Genomic DNA, 17,942 nt, shown 5'->3' on the forward strand with positions numbered 1-17,942 from the left:
TGGTTTCATAAACGTAGTTCTCAGTTCTTAAAGTTACTTCATTTACTCTCATTCACACAGATCTCTTCCAAGGCTTCACACACAGTTAGCCTCTTTCTCTAACTCAATATTTGTCTCACAGAAATGCTTAAAACTCCTCAGGCAGCACACAGCCAGCCTCTCTTTCTCTGACTCTCATTCACAGAAATATTAAACCTGCTCAGGCAGCACACAGCTAGGCTCTCTTTCCCTGACTGAGTGTCCTTTCACAAACATGCTCAGTTCAGGCTCCACACAGGTTATATTTCTCTCATAAATACTTCAGTATACTCAGGCAGCACACAGCTAGCCTGCTTTCTTCAGACAAACTTTTCTCTCTGCACTGTCAGTCTAAACTGCATTCACTCCGCCCACACTCTCAGTCATCAACCAATCACATCACTCACTCTTCCCTCTCTCACCCCACTCTTCACCTTGCTCAAACCAAGCATATAAAGACACATGCACACATTTACTTGAAATCATTACACTGCCCCTTTACTAATCTGGGGTAACTCAGGAGGTATGTAGCAGTGCAACTCATATACTATGACTTCTTACCAATATCACTCGTTACATTAATCAAATTAATACTCTATTTTGAACTTAGAATGTATGAATTCCTTGAGAATTTCTTTATTGTAATTAAGTCTTAGAAGTTGTACGCTTGGTGTCCCTTGTAACAGCATATACAAAACTTTATAAAGCCGCCTGGTATTGGACATTGGTCTGTCTGGCCAACTGAAATCAGCTCTTCAGGGTCTCAGGTAGAGATCCTGCTCGGTCCTGTAATCTGACATTCTTTTAAAGAAAATTCCAAGAAGTGAAGTAGGACTTTATACATGCAAAGCAAAACTTGTATTCTGTTACTGAGGTATGACTCCATCCTGGTGGTCAGATAATCAACATTGGTTTCAACTGTCTCAGAAGAATGTAACTGTTTTGGTTTGCACTGTAAAATTTTCAGGAATCTTAATTTTGCATGAAATCCTGCTTACAGAGGAAACAGTCATAGAACACATACAGTCTTGTGACTCTTGGCTCAGCAATCAGAAACAGGCACCAAAACTCAAGTTTGAATCTGTACAACATTTATCAGCAATTGTTAGTGAAAGTCACAAAAACTGGCAAGGAAAGAACCCACACTACCTTTTAGAGAAGAAGAGAGAATAAAATACTTGCAGCCAATTCCCAATGGCACCTTTCTATAAAATAGAAAAGGTGCAATAAAAATGCTTAGTGGGAGCACAGGGTATTTATGTATGAGAGAAATAAATAAGACCAAAATCAGTCCACAGAGTAATCTACAACTTACTGTGGACTGTAATCCATGACATACTGTAGTCTTGTTACATACTGTCAAGTGCTAGTTTTTGTCAGAATGCGCTCAAATGCTTTCAAGTATATCCAAATATATTTGAAAGGTGACTTCTTGAAGAGATCTCCAGAACTAGGGTAGAACTAGAACTAGAGTAGTGGCTTATCCTTGTATCAGGAAATGGTCTATGTCGCAGAGGACAGAAAATGTGCCTGAAGTAATTGCATGGCTCCATATTACAGTCTGGCTCTGAAAAGAAATAACCTAGATCAACACTAGCTGTAACGTGACCCCACATAGACTTAATCCTGCAACAAACAGCCATAAAGTTAATAACTCTAACATCTCCTATTAGTAAAGTGCAGGGTGGGAAAAAGAAAGACAAGAGGAGTTTGCCTCCTGTCAGGTTTAGAGGGTTAGGTGTGGCTTCTTGGGGGAGCATCATCCTGAGCCAAACCAAAAAAAAAACCCCTCATCCTCCTTTTAACTGTGAGGTGCAGACTCCCCTTTTGCAGCTTTAGGGTTCTTAATGAGTGAGGAAACAGGCTTAGAAGATGCCCATCATGAAGCATGTTCTTTCCAGCACAGTTCCCTCTCAAAAAGAAAAAAAAATGGATGGAAAAGCCCCTTCCAATTTAATGAGTACAAGTTGTCTATCTACTCTGCCCCTTCCTAACAATGACCTGCTGAAGCTCTAACGCTTGAGCAGAGGAACAGCTGAGATGCCGGCTGTTTTCAATGTTAACGCTATTGAGTCAGACTGACTGCAGCCCTTCTGCTTGAGCCAAATGTTTCCTAGCTTGTGCAGAGAGACCACAGTGACACTGTCCTCAGAGACACCATCAGGGTACTGACTACAGCATATCCAACAGAGACCTTCTGACTGAGCCAGCAATTTTCTGGCATGAATAGAAAGATGGCTACAGGCTGTATGGTACTGTGAAGAAAAGGTTGGTTGTGGAGAGGAAGGGCCTGTGTTTGGCTCTTCTACAAAGTTTGGCAGGGTGGATGTTATGTTGGGTGTTCTCTGCTTTACTCCCATGTTTTCTCACATCACAATTTTTTTTTTTAAATCCTGGACACTTGAGTAACACTGGAGACAATTAGCTCAAGCAAGGCAGATTCTCAACTGGGCAAATAGGCCAGCCCAAGCTTAAAGGAATTTTAGTACATTAATTATGTTAAAATATACATTTGGAAAGGCTCCAGTGTCAATAGCATCTCAGAAGAATTTATTGGGAGGAATAAATAAATATACTATCATGTAAGTGAATGATCCTGCCAATCTTTATAAAACTTAACAACTTTTCAAATTTGTCAATGGCCTGAAATGCATGATAAGTAGATAGATACATTATTTGTAATCTACAGTAAGCTATAAAAGTTAATATGAACAGGACCCAATTCCTGCCTTCTAGCGATTTCCAGTAAGCTTCAGTTTTACAAGCTTCAAGGACTTCCAGCATCCTTGGGGTAATAAGTTTGATTCATGATCTTGGCACTAAAGTTTACAGAGATTTATAGCTATTTCTTAATGTCAATCCTTCAAAATAAGAGGGAAAAATAACTAGGCTAAACAGAACTTCCTTTGCTATTTAGCCGAGATTCAATTAAACTTTGGATAGGTATTTCCCTGCCTGGTCAGAAATGAAATGAGGGATAATATGGATAGAACCATGCCTTTGCAAAACGTTCTGTTCTTCTTTGCCTCATGTCCAGCAAAATCAAAACTATTTCTCCAAAAATATTCCCAAATTCTGCACAGTTTTTATTATCCAGAATCTTCTTCATCTGCTCAAGATCTCAAAGGGCCTAAGTAGATGAGCTCTCTCATCTCCTTACACTTCCATGAAAAGTAACTGCAGAGGAAGGTGGAATTTTGATAGGCACCATGGCGCTGGACTGGAGTGGGATATTGGGTAGGTTTACAAGATTATGCATGGGATAGAGAAGGTAGAGAAAGAAGTATTTTCTCCCTTTCTCACAATACAAGAACTTGTGGGCACTCAATGAAATTGCTGAGCCGTTGGGTTAGAACGGATAAAAGGAAGTACTTCTTCACCCAAAGAGTGATTAACACATGGAATTCACTACCTCGGGAGGTGGTGGCAGGCAGCTTCAAGCATAGGCAGCTTCAAGAGGGGATTGGATAAACATTTGGAGCAGAGGTCCATCAGTGGCTATTAGCCACAAGGTATAGATGGAACTCTCTGTCTAGGGCAGTGATGCTCTGTATTCCTGGTGTTTGGGGTGGGGCAATCAGTGGGAGGGCTTCTAGTGTCCCTTCCCCACTGGCAGAACTCCTGATGACACCTGGTTTTTTGGCCACTGTGTGACAGAGTGTTGGACTGGATGGGCCGTGGGCCTGATCTAATATGGTTTCTCTTATGTCCTTACGTTCTTAATCTTTTCTACTCCCAAGTCAATTACCTGACACTCTCTACAAATAGTAGTGCCAAATTTACAGTCCCCCCCGATAAAAAGCCGTTCTGTGTGTTTTAGCCCCTCCTTGTCTAGTGCTGTAGTTCCTACCCAGGCATCCACCCTGTGATTGTTTACAGAAGAGAAAGACCACTCTACCATAGATATCCAGTGCCTTGTCTACTTTGACCCTCTCGTGACACAGATGTAGCAAATGTAATCACCACTCTGTGAAAGAAAATGAATAGCAAAGGTTTGCTTGCAAGGTAGTGTTGCCACATCACTATGTGGACATGGAACATATTTATTTACTTCATTTATACCCTGCCTTTTTCCCCAATGGGAACCCAAAGCAGTTTACATTGTTCTCCTTTCCTCCATTTTATCTTCATAGCAACTCTGTGAGGTAGGTTAGGTTGAGAGTATGCAACTGGCTCAAGGCCGCCCACCAAACTTCCATAGAAGATTAAGAATTCGAACCTGGGTCTCCCAGAGCCTAGTCCAAGACTATACCACACTGGGTCTCAGTCACTGAGGACCAAGTTAGACATGATGGTCAGACACAATCTACATTCATAGGTAAATAGCCCCCCCAAAACTGCCAGCATAATGTAATTGGTAATTAGAGAAGGACAAATATGGCTTCATTTCAAAGAGATGAGGGAACCTAAGTCATCAGAAGATATATTTTGTAGGTCCATGGGCACAATAGTGCCCAGCAATGTGTTTCTTGCTATCCACTTCCTTTTTTCCCAAAGCAAAGAGACAACCTTGGCTTTCCATTACCGCAAAATAGGAGCTGATTCAGAATAATCCGCACAGTGTCACAGTTGTGTCTGCAGGGAACATCCATTTGGAAATGGCTACCTCATTCAAAGGAAGATGCTTTGCTTGGAAACTCAGCATTTTATGACTGGCCCCAGGCCTCAGGGCAGCCATCCTGTGGCTGGCCAGGCCCCAACCTCATCTTGACAGCCATTTTATGGTAATGTCATATCAAAATCCAAAAGAATGCCCACAGGCCCAAAAAGGCTGAGGACCCCTGCTGTAGTTTCTCCACCTTCCCCCTCCCATAATGTCAACATTACTTTGGAGCAGCACCATTCAGGTTTCTTTAATTACTTGCCCACAATCCAGGATCTGCCACTCTGTGATGAAAACTCTGCCATCTTGTTATAAGATGGAAGTAGACTGAAAACTGAGAACCTGCTTAACCAGCAAGCATCTCTTGCCGTTCCTTCAATGCAGTCCCACATGAGGAATTGTGCCTGAGCAGTTAAAAATATTGAAGTTTTAACAAACTCAACAGTTTGCCTTATCTCTGTTTTACAGTCGAATAGCAGGCCTTGGGGTAAACAGCAAAAATTCACAGCCAGCATTAAGTAAAGCATGAGTGACGTGGCTACTCTGACATTAGAAAAAAGCAAACTGGTATTTCTGTAGTAGTTATTTGGGAAGATGTGCCTTACTTCCATACAGCTGCACATGCTTTAGGAATAGTAGTACATGCTGTTATCCTCCCAGCAGATTATGTTCACCGAGGTCATATAGGGACATCCAAAACTGTCGTCGTGCCTCCTACAGTCAAGTACCTATAGTCTCTTGCGATGGACTGAAGGACTCTGAGAAGGGAAGACGCAGGCCAGAGAGTAGGTTTTACACGGAGAAGCAGTACAGAGTGAGGCCATCATGACTGGTCTTTAAAAGGGACGCCAGTTCTCTGATCCTCCCTCGCTGTACCACTCTGAGATGAGAATGAGGGGTGGTTAGCTAGCACCTTAACTCTTGGTCTCAGAAGTGGCCTGACAACAGGTTCTGCTGCCATATATATTATGGGGGAAGCTGGATTTACTCTAAGGATCTCCAGTTGCAGATCCCTACTATAGTATGTTTGTGAAACTAACATAATTACATATTTGAACGTGGCTACAGTAGCCAAGCAGATATGGCTACTGTACAAAGAATGAGAAACTGAATTCTCTGCCGTTGTAAACAAACTGTAGCTGATGCTGAATCAGTTTAACAAATTCTAAAAGCATCTATTTATTTGCAAACTGGTGGTAGCATAGTGGATAAAGTGTAGGACTGGGATCCGGGGAGACCTGAGGAGGGGAGAATGGTGTTCTAAACCACTGTGAATTCCCAACTAAGAAGAACAGTGTGATAAAAATAAATTATCTAATAGTTCTCTAAAAATATTACTTTAAAATCTATTTTACCAAGGACACATGCACTACAAAAAGACATACATAAGAATTCAGTCCCCTCTTTGTACAAGGCTGAAATAGAGTCCAAATTTTCAAAAGTTTTCATCTTCCCCAGTTTGAAAATTAAATGACTATCCAAAAGCTATTGGACCCATTGAAAGTTGACTTAAGTTGACTGACCACCATATGAAATCACTTAGCTTGCAGCATGTACACACACACATAAAAGCATTAACAATAGCCACTCTTTACTATTGAACATAAAATATCCTTTACTTATAACTGGCAGTTTGGGAAATAATTAGTAGGAGGAGGATAGTAGCTACTAGTTGTAAGATATTCAGACACTGAGACTAATGTACAGCAAGATCTAAATATGAAAACGCTTATTAAAATACTGAATGTTAAAAGGATGAGACAAACATTTAAATGAAAATTTGTTATACAATCACGTAAGATTATTTCCTTTAGCGATACAGTAACTCAGGGAGATGCTATTTCTCCTGTCACAAGTTCAAATAGCCAATTTCCCAACCTCTGTCATTTACCCCAAACTAGCACTCACAAAGCTTTGCTTTTGCTGCTCTGAAATCTTCCTTCTGGTCAGGCTCTTCCTGGACTTGCTCTGTATCTTGAAGACACTGGCATCTGTATGGCGCTAGTGACTTCCTCCTTGTCAGGACTGCTGACTGAAGACACTAGAATAAGGTCATCAAGGTACTGCAACAAAAAAGCGTCCACCTATTCCTGAACTGACCCACTCAGGCTCTGCCTCCAGATCATAGCCTTCTTCCTTCAGACAGCTTATCCTTGGCTATCCCTCCATTACTTCTATTGCCCCTACCAGCAACCCCTAAATCTTGCTGTTCATATTCCTTTCGTGACTCACCAGCCAATCTTGGCTTCCTCTGACTAGGCTATGGCTCACCTTTTACTCTCTCCCACCAGAACCTTCAGCTAATTAAAACTTACTGTGTATCAGGCCCTCATCCCATGGCTCTAAGCTAAAGGCCCATGGAAGAAGTTAGCTCACCCACTAACTGACCAATCATAAACTTGTCTATTCAGAAGTGATGCATTTTGAATCCATCTGTCCAGTACATATGAGAGAGACTCACTGAAAACTTCAGAGAGAAAACTACTCCCTTGGCAACTGTAACTAGGTATCAACTCCACTGCTTGGCAGACTGCCTAGAGACCTGCACACCCTGTGTAGCTTTCCTTCTTTCACATAAGCAAAATCACCTCACTATTATTTACACGCTTTATGAATATTTGATAACTTCTCACGTAAGATTTCAGTCCCCCCCCCCCCCCGCAAATCCTGTATGCTTTGTAGATTCCTGTATCTTTATGGGATATTCCTGTTTCATTTCTGATATCTGTCACTAATGTACTCAATCCATTATAACATGATGGAACAGTATCGACTCAATGTCACTTGTTGCAGCTATGTGGATAGTCAAAGCAGTGATACTCACTCAGTGGCTTTGGAGCAACTGTGACTCTTTGACATACCATTTGTGGCTCTTCTGAACACTGTTCCCCAAATGTGACACTTGCCTTTTGTTTCAGGAAAGTGAGCAGTACCACTGCCTGAAAGGACTGGTGGTACAGTCTTGAAACATCCACTCTGAATAGGTAAACTGAGCCTCCCTGAGGTGCAGACCTCATTCCAGGAATGGAAGTAAATGTGGCTCTTTTGGCTGATGGTAACCAGTGAGTATCACTGGTTAAATAGCCACCTATCTGTTCATTATCTTACCTCACAATGTACAAAGGGACACACAGGTGCAGGAAGACACATGATTTTGTATGGTCTCTCTGCACAAAACACATATGTGGACAAATCCTTTCTTATGACAAGGCAGACCCCATTACAGTAACAAGAGCACTTGAAAAATGGTGTTTGACTGAACCTAGGTTGGCATCAATATGCTGGCACCAACACACATCCATTAAAGTAATCAGCAGTCTCATTACTGGGTGCACAAAGACAACGTTTCTGCAATCAAGGCCACTAGAAACGCTCATGGCTTAAAAGAAGATGAAATTACTACAGAAAACAACGCCTTGATAAGAGTGTTTCAGTGCAAGGGAGGGAAGAAATCAAAAGGCTTTGTTTTATTTGGGGAGGTTGGTAAAAAGAATCCCAAGAAACCTATGCTCAGTATAACCTGTTTTAAAGTTTCAATTTTGTATGTGATTAACAATGTGGATCAGTAGTTTAATATTATCAGAATGTACAAAAAGACGGTATACTGAGTCATGTCTAGCAAGACAGTACTGCTGTTCAAACATGTGAGGCAAGTGTTTATAAAGCAGCTAAGATATAAAAAGCCCTCAGGTAGGAATTAGGCAATGAAATGCAGAACAGCCCTATCCCTAAAGCTAGTCTCGAACTGGGGAGCAAGAAAACAGCTCCAGCCAGTGTGGTGTAGATGGTGAACCACTGGACTTGGGAGTTGCCAGGCTTTGGATCACATCTGTGCTTACTCATGAAGCTCATAGGATGACCCTGGGCAAGCTACAGGGATGGTTCGGACATAACACCAAACCATTTGCTTTTATGCCCTTTTTGTATGTGCACTCCTTCCTTCCTTCCCATGCTGACACTCAATTGGTAATTTCCAACTGAACACCAAACATAATTTGTTTGAAGCTAGTTTACAATGGTTTGGGATGGAACCATAAACCATACATAACTTGTCAATGTCAAACTATGGTTTGTGCAACTGTATACACGAAAGCTAACTCAATTTGCTGAGCTCCAGTGTATCTAAGAAATTCATGTTTGCTCAGGTTTCCCTTCTTTTATGTCCGCAACAGCTTCACAAGTTCACTTAACTATGCATGCAAAGCTTCATGGCTCCTATTGACATGAATTCCAAAGGCCTTGTGTGCACTCATTACACATGAATCTACTAGATCAGCATGGCTGAGCATACAAAAAAATTACTACCCCTGGAGGACTGTCATCACTGTCTCACAGAGGCTATATCACATTTCATTGATGCTCTCAGTTGGCTTTGTGTATACTTCGTGTGCTAAAACTGTCTGCATTTTCAGGTTAAAATGAAGTCACTTTATTATTGCTGCCATAATAATAAAACATTTTTGAAATAATAAAGATATTTTTATATTATTATTTGACCTGTCAAATGACCGGGACCATAATCTAACTAAAGTTAAATACCTTTAAGTCTCACTTATTTCAATCTGAAATATTTAAGCATATGCCCAACTCTTCCCCACTGAATTTAACAGAATTACTTACTTAACTTTAGCTGGGTTGCACAGCCAGTATTTATTTTCAAGACACCCATCCCCCACAAAAGACCTAGAAATAGTTTTGACCATCTCTGTTGATTGAAGGTTGTGTGGGTAACTTCATTTACCTCTGCTGGAGTACCATTGCAGCCCACAAGTTCCCTCTGTGCCCTAACACTTGAGTATAGATAAAAATCAAGGGGAAATGGTGTGAGTAGTCAGCCCGGCCTCTGCCATTTTAAGAGCTGCTTATGCTATAAAAATCATAAGCCCCTTGAATCTGATGCACCTTAATTAGCATTCTGCAAACCAGCCGGCTGAGCAAAGCGTTGCTGGACCCCACCCAGGAGAGTGAGTCATGAACAGAATGTGAGTAGAAGCTGAGTGACTGGGCATGATTGGCTCCTGCCTCCCCAAACTGCTGAAGGTGCTATCTTGACAAAAGAGGTGCTTGTGGTGAGTCACCATCCTAAACATTCCAATCTCCCGTCTTACCATTGATTAAATCCTGTCCTGCAATCGAGGGCCATCAACCAGCTGTGATAAGTTTAAAAACTCTTCCTGGGAACATTTAATCAAAACGCTAAATTCATTAGCCATCTCCAGGAACATTTAATTAACTGCTGTTTCTTTGTAAGGCACCAGGAGCAATCAATCTAATTCCTTTGTCAGCCCTGGCTGCACCAATCAAGATACTCAAACCCTTTTGTCCATCCCAGGAGACAACCATTAAGATCTTTGTCCTAACAGCTGAACTCACTCTCCAGCCTCAGGTTACATCCAGCCCTATAAGAACTCTAGCTCTGCCCCAATAAAACTGAGCAGTGTGGTGGGTGCCTACTTTGAATCTTAGCACTGCTCCCTCACAGTCTCTCTCCGAGCCTTCCTCTCTGGCCAAAGATGCAGGACATTCAAAGCCCTCTTTCTCTGTGGACTATGCTACTCCTCTGATGGTAACTATATCCTGAATCCTTCACTCTATTCCAACCTCTGGCTATTTTCTAGGACTCTTGTGAGCTTGTGTGAACTGTTTATTTGTCTCTTGTGTGTGAGTTTTCCCCTTTAAATAAAAATCATTCTTTATTTCAAAGAACACCTGTCTTGTCAATTTCCTTGGGGAGGGGACCCCATAAAATTGGTGGAGGATCCTGCTTGTTACCTTTCTTGCATAGCCTTCTCCTTGCTGCTAATTCCCCCTACTCACAAGGAGACCAATTCCAGTAACAGTGGCAGAAATACCACCCCATCACATATTAAAACATATTTTTTTTAAAAGTCAATTTATATTGAATTTTTTAAAAAAAAATGTTGTAAATTGCTATTCTTTTAAGTAACCTGGGTAAAATTAAGTCAGAACAAAAGTATATAGAAACACATGAAATCCCTTAAAATTGAACAAACGATCCTTTTTCAAACATACTGAATTAAAAGCTGCTCTTCTGTTTATTTGAAAATCCATGAGAAAATACCTTTTTGAGGTCAAGCATTATTACCTGTAGCACAACTGGTCATACTCTATATTTTTATTACAGGCCTGATAGTTGGGCTCAAGTATTGGCAAGCCATCACTGGCACAAAGGGCTTCCCGATACCAGCCTGTTTGCCATGGTCATCAACTTGCAATTTAAGTGATCTTGTATACTTGCATTTTCACACTGTTTAAGTATCTGATCTTTGCTATTCATTCCATTCTCCAGTTATGCATCTTTACTCTCTCAGACAATTCCTGTTCATCGTATGAAAATAAACAAGTCCTTGTTCTTGAAAGTTCTGTGCTTTTAGTTATCTCTTAACAGACAAAGAAGGCATGTACAAAGGCTGCAATGAGCAAAAGTTTTAGTTTTTTAGCTACTTTTTGTTTCTGGGGTGGGATCTGGGAAAGGCAGAAGAGTAATGAATATAGTACATTGAGCAGAACTTAATCATAAAGCAACACTAGAAAAATGTATACCCGCTAAAGTCTAAATATAAGAACCAATGGGAAAAAATGATGTAAATCAAGGATTTAAACAGGACTTTTTAAAAACATCAATCCACTCTGCTGACCACAAGTTAATTTGATCACAGCTAGATTTAATGCCTAACTGATACAGCAAAATCATCTTTTGAGTCTTAACATGCTAATTGAACATTATGAACTAGCTGTTTAAAGTCTGCTTGACAGCTTCCAAACACATCATTAAATTACAAAAAAATTCTGTTCAGATCAGAGCCTCAATGTGGTTGCCAATAAGATGACCCATCTCATGAACTACCTGTTATTCTGCAGCCTCAGGGAGATCTACTTAAAATACAGTTAATATTAGACATGGCCTGTTTATGACTCCTAAGAATCTACCAGGTATTTAAACCTTTCTTACACTATAGTGAGGACTGAACCCATCCTAGCCTTTCCCATCCTTCAGCGATGTGGCTAACCAACAACAGTTTCAGCAAAAGTCAAATTAGATTTACAGCACAATCCTATGATAAATTACTCCGGTCTAAGCCCATTGAAGTCCATGGGCTTAAACTGGAGTAATTCTCCATAGGATTGAACAATTAGATCTATGGTGATCAGATGAGTCACTCACAGGGACAAGAACCTAAGGCTGGAGTGACAAGGATCATTTGCCCTTACAACAAAACCTGTTTGAAACATGAAATGCTAATAAATTTAAGTTTCAAGAGCACCTGCAGTGCCTTCCAACCAGAATCAACCAACCCACACATATATAGGAATGGGAGTGTTTCGGGGGGGGGGGGGGGAATCACTAAGACAACTTGAATCTTATCACATCTTATATTAGAAATTAACATTGCCTTCATTTGCAACTTGGAAAATCCTCTGATAAATCCGGGTCCAGTAGCACCTTAAAGACCCACTACATTTCCAAGGTATGGGCATTCAAGAGTTAAAGCTCCCTATCTGAGGAAGGGAGCTTTGACTATGGAAAGCTCATACCTTAGAAATGTAGTCGATCTTTAAGATGCTATTGGATCCGGATCTTGCTCTTCGACTGCATAACAACACCTGAAACACTCGGATAAATGTTAGACTCTGTGGTCAATTTTGCCTAACGTGTGTGCAGTATAAACCAATCCTACCTCTCTCCCCACAAGCAAAAGATGAGTTTTTAAATTAAGAGAGAGGGAGAGGTAGTTGTGTGAAATTCACATAAGGCGCACCTGCCTCCCCTTCCCCAAATTCTGCTTGTTCAGGCGCAGTAACCTTTCCCCGCCCCCCCCCCCTCAAAGCCCCTGATTCAGCAGAATTGGGGGAGGGGAAAATGAGAAGCAATGCAGAGTTAAATCCTCGGATCTCAAGCCTCCCTTCAAGGACACGAGAGCCATGTGCACGGCAAATACTCTCCCTCCCCTCCCTAAATCATCAAAAGGCACTCCCCCGCCCCCAACCCGGTACAAACGCGGAGTGTGAAAGACTGCATGATTGATTCTTTCCCGACCATTAACAATGCACACTTATGGCTGCTGGAGGGGGTGAGGGGAGAGACACACATACTGCAACAGCCCCCCTCCTCTTTTCAAGACGCCGGGAAAACCCACGCAGTGGTATGAGGTCCCCCAAAGCAGCGACCGGCAAGGCACAATACACCCCCCCTCCCCACAATCCGCCCTCCCCCTTCCAGCCTAAGTTAGAGCTGCTCGAGCCAAGAGGCAGGACCCAAACGAGAAGGCTTCTCAGGGGAGGGGGGTTCGCCTGAGCTTACCTCTTGGGCTGCTTTCTGGAAAATACGGCGGGGCTGTAGGCGTGACATTGCCCGAACCGGGGGCTGACAGCAGAGGGGAACGCTCGTCGGCTCCATCCGCAGCCATGACTGCTGCAGCGCGGAGCAGGCAGCGGCTGGCAAGCCCAGAGCCCCCTCGCCACACTCCCACAACGTGCGTGTCACAAGGCAGTGGCGAGCGGGGGAGGGGAGGGGCGAGGGAAAGCAGCGCGGGGGAGGGGGAGGGCTCGCCAAGGCTATCTCCAAGGTGCAAGTTGATCAATGGGGAGGAGGAGGAGGAGGAGGGGAGGGAGAGAGGAAGTGCTTCCTGCTCGGAGCAATCTCTGCAAAAGTTGGCCAGAAAAGGGGGGGGGGGGCGCTTGCTGTGGCCGTTATTTTTATATACCATAAATATTGCGTCTAGCAAACGAGAATAGAAATAAATTCAGGCGCATGGCGGGCTGGAATAATATTTTCAATCCTTCGGCCTTGCCGAGTTTCTGCTATTCCTGCGTCTCTGCTATTCCTAGGCTTGCCCACCTGTTCGGTATTTTAAGGAACTTTCCTCATTTGGTATTAAAATATAGCGTCCTTTTGCAGTAAGAGACTCACGGCAACTGCAAAGGGCCTCTTGAATACGTCGTTATTGTTCTAACGGGCCTAAGACATCGTTTTGTTAGGTTCTCACAGCTTAGTCCCTGCTGTGGAGATCTTCAGGAAGCAAACCGAGGCAAGGTCCATCCCCCGCTGAGCATCTCTGAGCTGCTTCTTGCCTGACACCTAGCTTGTGAACCCTAACTTAGAGGGGCAGCGCCTCGTTTTGCAGGGCGTGGTTGTGGTTGTGCACACTGCTTGCAGGTGTTTGTAGGACTTATACTTGGGAATAAATCCCATTCAAGACGATTGCCAAAGTTGGGCGCGGGGGGGGGGGGCTGTATGTCGCATTGATTTCAGTGGGATAGTTAAGCGCACAGTTAGCAGAGTAATCCTAAACAGAGTTACCCCCTGGCCAAGTCTATTGAAATGATTCGTCTTAGAAGAATGTAACTCTGTTTAGGGCCACACTGTAGACATCGCCCATTGAAAGCAATTAAACTTGAAGGCATTCAACTTTGGTTGGAACCTGTACTCAGTTGTAGAGTTTCTTCTTCAGGCGTTCCTACTGGGCTTTACACTACTCTCTACTATCAAGCAACTGTATCCCCCAACTTTTTTAGAGTTCACAGAAAGGCCAAAAGTCTAAAAATGTACTATTTTGACATAGAGTTTTGAATTGCCAAAGAAATGTACAGATTTATGTCTATGAAAATGTAATTTCAGTTAATATTTCATTTCAGTTGTTTTGCCTGCTGTTATTTGACTCGTTTCATTGGGTTTCATATGATTATACAATGAAGCAAGGCTTTTTGTTTACTTAGTCCAATTTTGTAATTATTAGAATTAGATTATGTATTTTTAAAAAGCTAGTAAAATAGTAAAGAAAAGTCCAGTGGCACCTTTAAGACTAATCCACTTTATTGTAGCATAAGCTTTCGAGAACTGCAGCTCTCTTTGTCAGATGCATCAAAAAAGTGTAGGTCTGCAGAAGAAACTTGGCAGTTTAATTTCAACTGCAGCATCCTTGGGGAACAAGGCTGTGTGGGTGGGACTATAGTTTTGTATTGAGTTGAGGACTGCAGTGGTGCCTTTGTGTAGGCCAGTGTCCTTTTAAGCGTTTTAATCCGATGTTACACTGCTCTCCTGGTATCAGAAAAGCTTCAAAGAATAGAAGTCGTAACTGACAGTGTCATCCTAAGTAGAGTTACAGCCTTTTAAACCCACTAATTTCAATGGACTTGGAGAGGCAGATCTCTCCTTAGGACTGTACCATAAGTACTTTTTGCATGAACCTTGCTTGGTCCTCTGGGAGCCTTGGGACTGTCCTTTTGTATTATGTTTCTCCCCCTGGACAGCAATTAGACAGATGTTTGCAGCACTGTGTCATCAAGATACCTTATCTGAAGATTAGAGATTTCAAGGCAGGGCCTTCAGTGCCTGTCATTTGCAAATGTAACCCTGTCAGGTGAGAAAGTTCCATAACATATGTTAGGCAGACAGACAGACACCCCAAGCTATCCTTAAAATCTAGAATTATGTCATTTCATCCTGTGTTATTTATTTACATAGATCTTTATGCTGCTCCTTGTTCCCAGAGATTTGAATACATTACAAAAAGTATTTACAAATTTATATGGAATGTAAATAAAGGTGGAGATAATAAGCCAAAATGCCTGCTCCATTCACAATTTAAACAATATATAGACGAAACAGAAGCAGTAATAGTGTGTAAAGTTCCATAAAGAATTTTAGGGGAGGGTGAACAGTGCAATATAAAGATGCTGCTGAGATCTGGGGCTAGACTTATTTATTATTTATTTTATTTACTTCATTTGTACCCCACCTTTCTTCCCAATGGGATCCCAAGGTGGCTTACATAATTCTCCTCTCCATTTTATTTCCACTGCAACCCTAAGCTGAGAGTGTATGACTGGCCCAAGGTCACCCAGCAAGCTTCCATAGCCAGAGTGGGAGCCTGATTCTCCCAGATCTTAGACTGACATTCTAACCTCCACCCCATGCTGGCTCCTGCTTCCCTATCTTGGAACCTCAGCAATAAGTTTAGAATTGTAGCACAATTGTCTTTACTTACAGAATTCAAGACTAGGGGAACAGGAAGTTGCTCATATTGCCCTGGAAGTGGTATGGCACTGGAAGGGGGTATCTGGCCATGCATCTCAATCCTAATTGACATGGGACAGATTAGAAATGGCATACACTCCCAATCCTAACCCCGCCTTTAAAGAATTCTGTACATTGTTAGGGGCTTTAGATGAATTCCCTGGTCTCTGTTTTCCTTTGTATATTTAAAAATGGTCCTCTCCAGATTGCCCATCTTCTGATTCAACTATTTCCAGGTCTATGCATTACCGTTCTGCCATTGCCAGATAATTGAATGCAATGCAGGGATGATTTCAGAATTCAAATTTGGCTGCAAAGCTCAAACCAATTTATCTGGAGCAACCTTGTTGCACTTAGTGAGTCTAATTCAGACCCAGAGGCTCTGTAGAAATATAGTAAGGCCTTCTGAAGACATAAATAAAATCTACAAATGGCTGCTTCTACATAAAGGTTTTTTTCTGCCTGGGCTTCCACACTGGAGTGCTTTTGGGGGAGCTTTCATGCTGTAATTGTTTTGTTTTTCCATCTTCAACATACTCTTTTTTTTCTGCCACATCACTGATGAGTTTTTTTGATTTTTTTAAAAAAGGTAATTGCTAGAGCATTGTAGGTGTTACAGCACTATAACACTATATTACCACTTTTCCCATTTCAAATTTTAATAGAGCCATTATAGTGCTATAGCACATGCATGATGAAAAAACAAAAATAAAGCAGCAGTGAGTCACCAGAGCAGCTATGACAACCATGCTTCTGGGGGTCATTGTGGAGATGCTGTGGAACACATGCTGAAGGGAAAAGTTGGAGGAAATTGCGCAAACACCTCCTCATGTGGAAGCTCTGTTGCCAGCAGGGCCGGCGTGTTCATAGAGGCAGGTCCAGCAGGCGCCTCGAATGCTGAGGCACCGGAGGAGGTGCTGGAGGTGGGGGCGCTGGGGGTGGGGGTGGGTGCACTGCATAGCTGGGGGGTAGCAGCGCTGCAGGGCTGGGAAGCCACCCATGCACCGCCCCAGCCACCTGCTGCGCCTCGCCTGCAGCTACTGCAGCCTCCCAGCCCTCCCGGTCAGCTGCCCCGTGCTGCCACCACCGCTGCCGCCAGCACGCACTCCCAGCTGGGTGCAGCAGCTGCAGGCCAGGCACAGCAGGTGGCTGGGGCGGCGCGTGGAGCAACTGAGTGGGATGGCTGGGAGGACGCATGCACGCCGTCCCAGCTGCCTACTTCGTGACATCATCATGCAGTTCAGGTGCGTGCACACGTGCGCATGTGCTTAGGGGCAGCAACAGCGCTGAAGCTGCCCCCGGCCTCAGGCGCCAGAAAGCCTGGCACCAGGGCTGGTTGCCAGGGTGCATGTCTGTGTATTTGCAGTGGAAATTAAAGCAAAGTGGGGAATCCTTGCCATGTGGAAACATCTTTTCAGTGCTTTCCAGTCAGGTTTCCTTAGGCCTGGGGTGATTCAGTTATGGTGGGATGTTGGCTGAGGACATGAAGCTGGAGCTTAGAACACAGGCCCTGCACTTTGGAAATGTATGTCTGTATCTTCTCTGCATTGCTGGTTTTGTTTTGTTGTAAGATTGATAAATGCTTTCAAGTACTCCTTTGATGCCTGAATGACCATTTGCTCCCAGTGTACTATGGCTGTGTGCGTTTTTGGAAATGATTCATTATAAACACACATTCTTAAATCAATTGTATAAACTATTGTGATTATAAATGGTTTAATTTTGCGCTCCTAATAAGTTTCTCATGGCACATTCTTTGGTTTGCTGTTGCTTTCCATGATTCTCTCCTTCTTGCCCCTAATGAACCAGTTGCTCCAACAAGGCTGTCCTCCTGGTATGGCTTACACAAATGAATTTTTAACAACTAGAACCCTTTACACGTGTATGTGCCTTGACTTTCAGCCAAATTAGAAATACCTTTTTATAGTTGATGGATTCTTATTTCTTAATAAATCTACTTGGAATCTTTTGTATAATGTACCTGTGGGTTTATGGATCAAATTGTCTATGCCTAGTGATGGAAAGTACTATCAAGTTGCAGACAACTTATAGCAACCCCACAAGGTTTTCAAGGCAAGAGACGTTCAGAGATGGTTTGCTATTGCCTGCCTCTGCCTAGTGAATCTTGTCTTCATTTGTGGTCTCCCATCCAAGTACTAACCAGGTCCAACCCTGCTTAGCTTCCAAGATCTGATAAGACCAAGCTAGCCTGGGTCATTCAGGTCAATGTCTATCTACACTTAATGCTCCACTGTTTTCCAGATGAACAGATATTTTGAGGTT

At 42.7% G+C, this 17,942-nt stretch overlaps 1 protein-coding gene across 1 annotated transcript in view; it reads right to left on the minus strand.

Annotated features, from left to right (window-relative positions):
* The window catches only part of PIP4P2 (phosphatidylinositol-4,5-bisphosphate 4-phosphatase 2), a 42,205-nt gene extending 29,088 nt beyond the window's left edge, over nucleotides 1–13,117 (minus strand). The window contains exon 1 of the mRNA XM_054985432.1: nucleotides 12,945–13,117. Within this exon, the coding sequence (XP_054841407.1) occupies nucleotides 12,945–13,050 (106 nt within the window). The 5' untranslated portion in view covers nucleotides 13,051–13,117. The remainder of the gene's footprint in view (nucleotides 1–12,944) is intronic.
* Between the last annotated feature and the right edge of the window lie 4,825 nt (nucleotides 13,118–17,942).

Source organism: Eublepharis macularius, chromosome 7 (genome assembly GCF_028583425.1).
Source record: "Eublepharis macularius isolate TG4126 chromosome 7, MPM_Emac_v1.0, whole genome shotgun sequence".
Taxonomy (NCBI): Eukaryota; Metazoa; Chordata; class Lepidosauria; order Squamata; family Eublepharidae; genus Eublepharis; species Eublepharis macularius.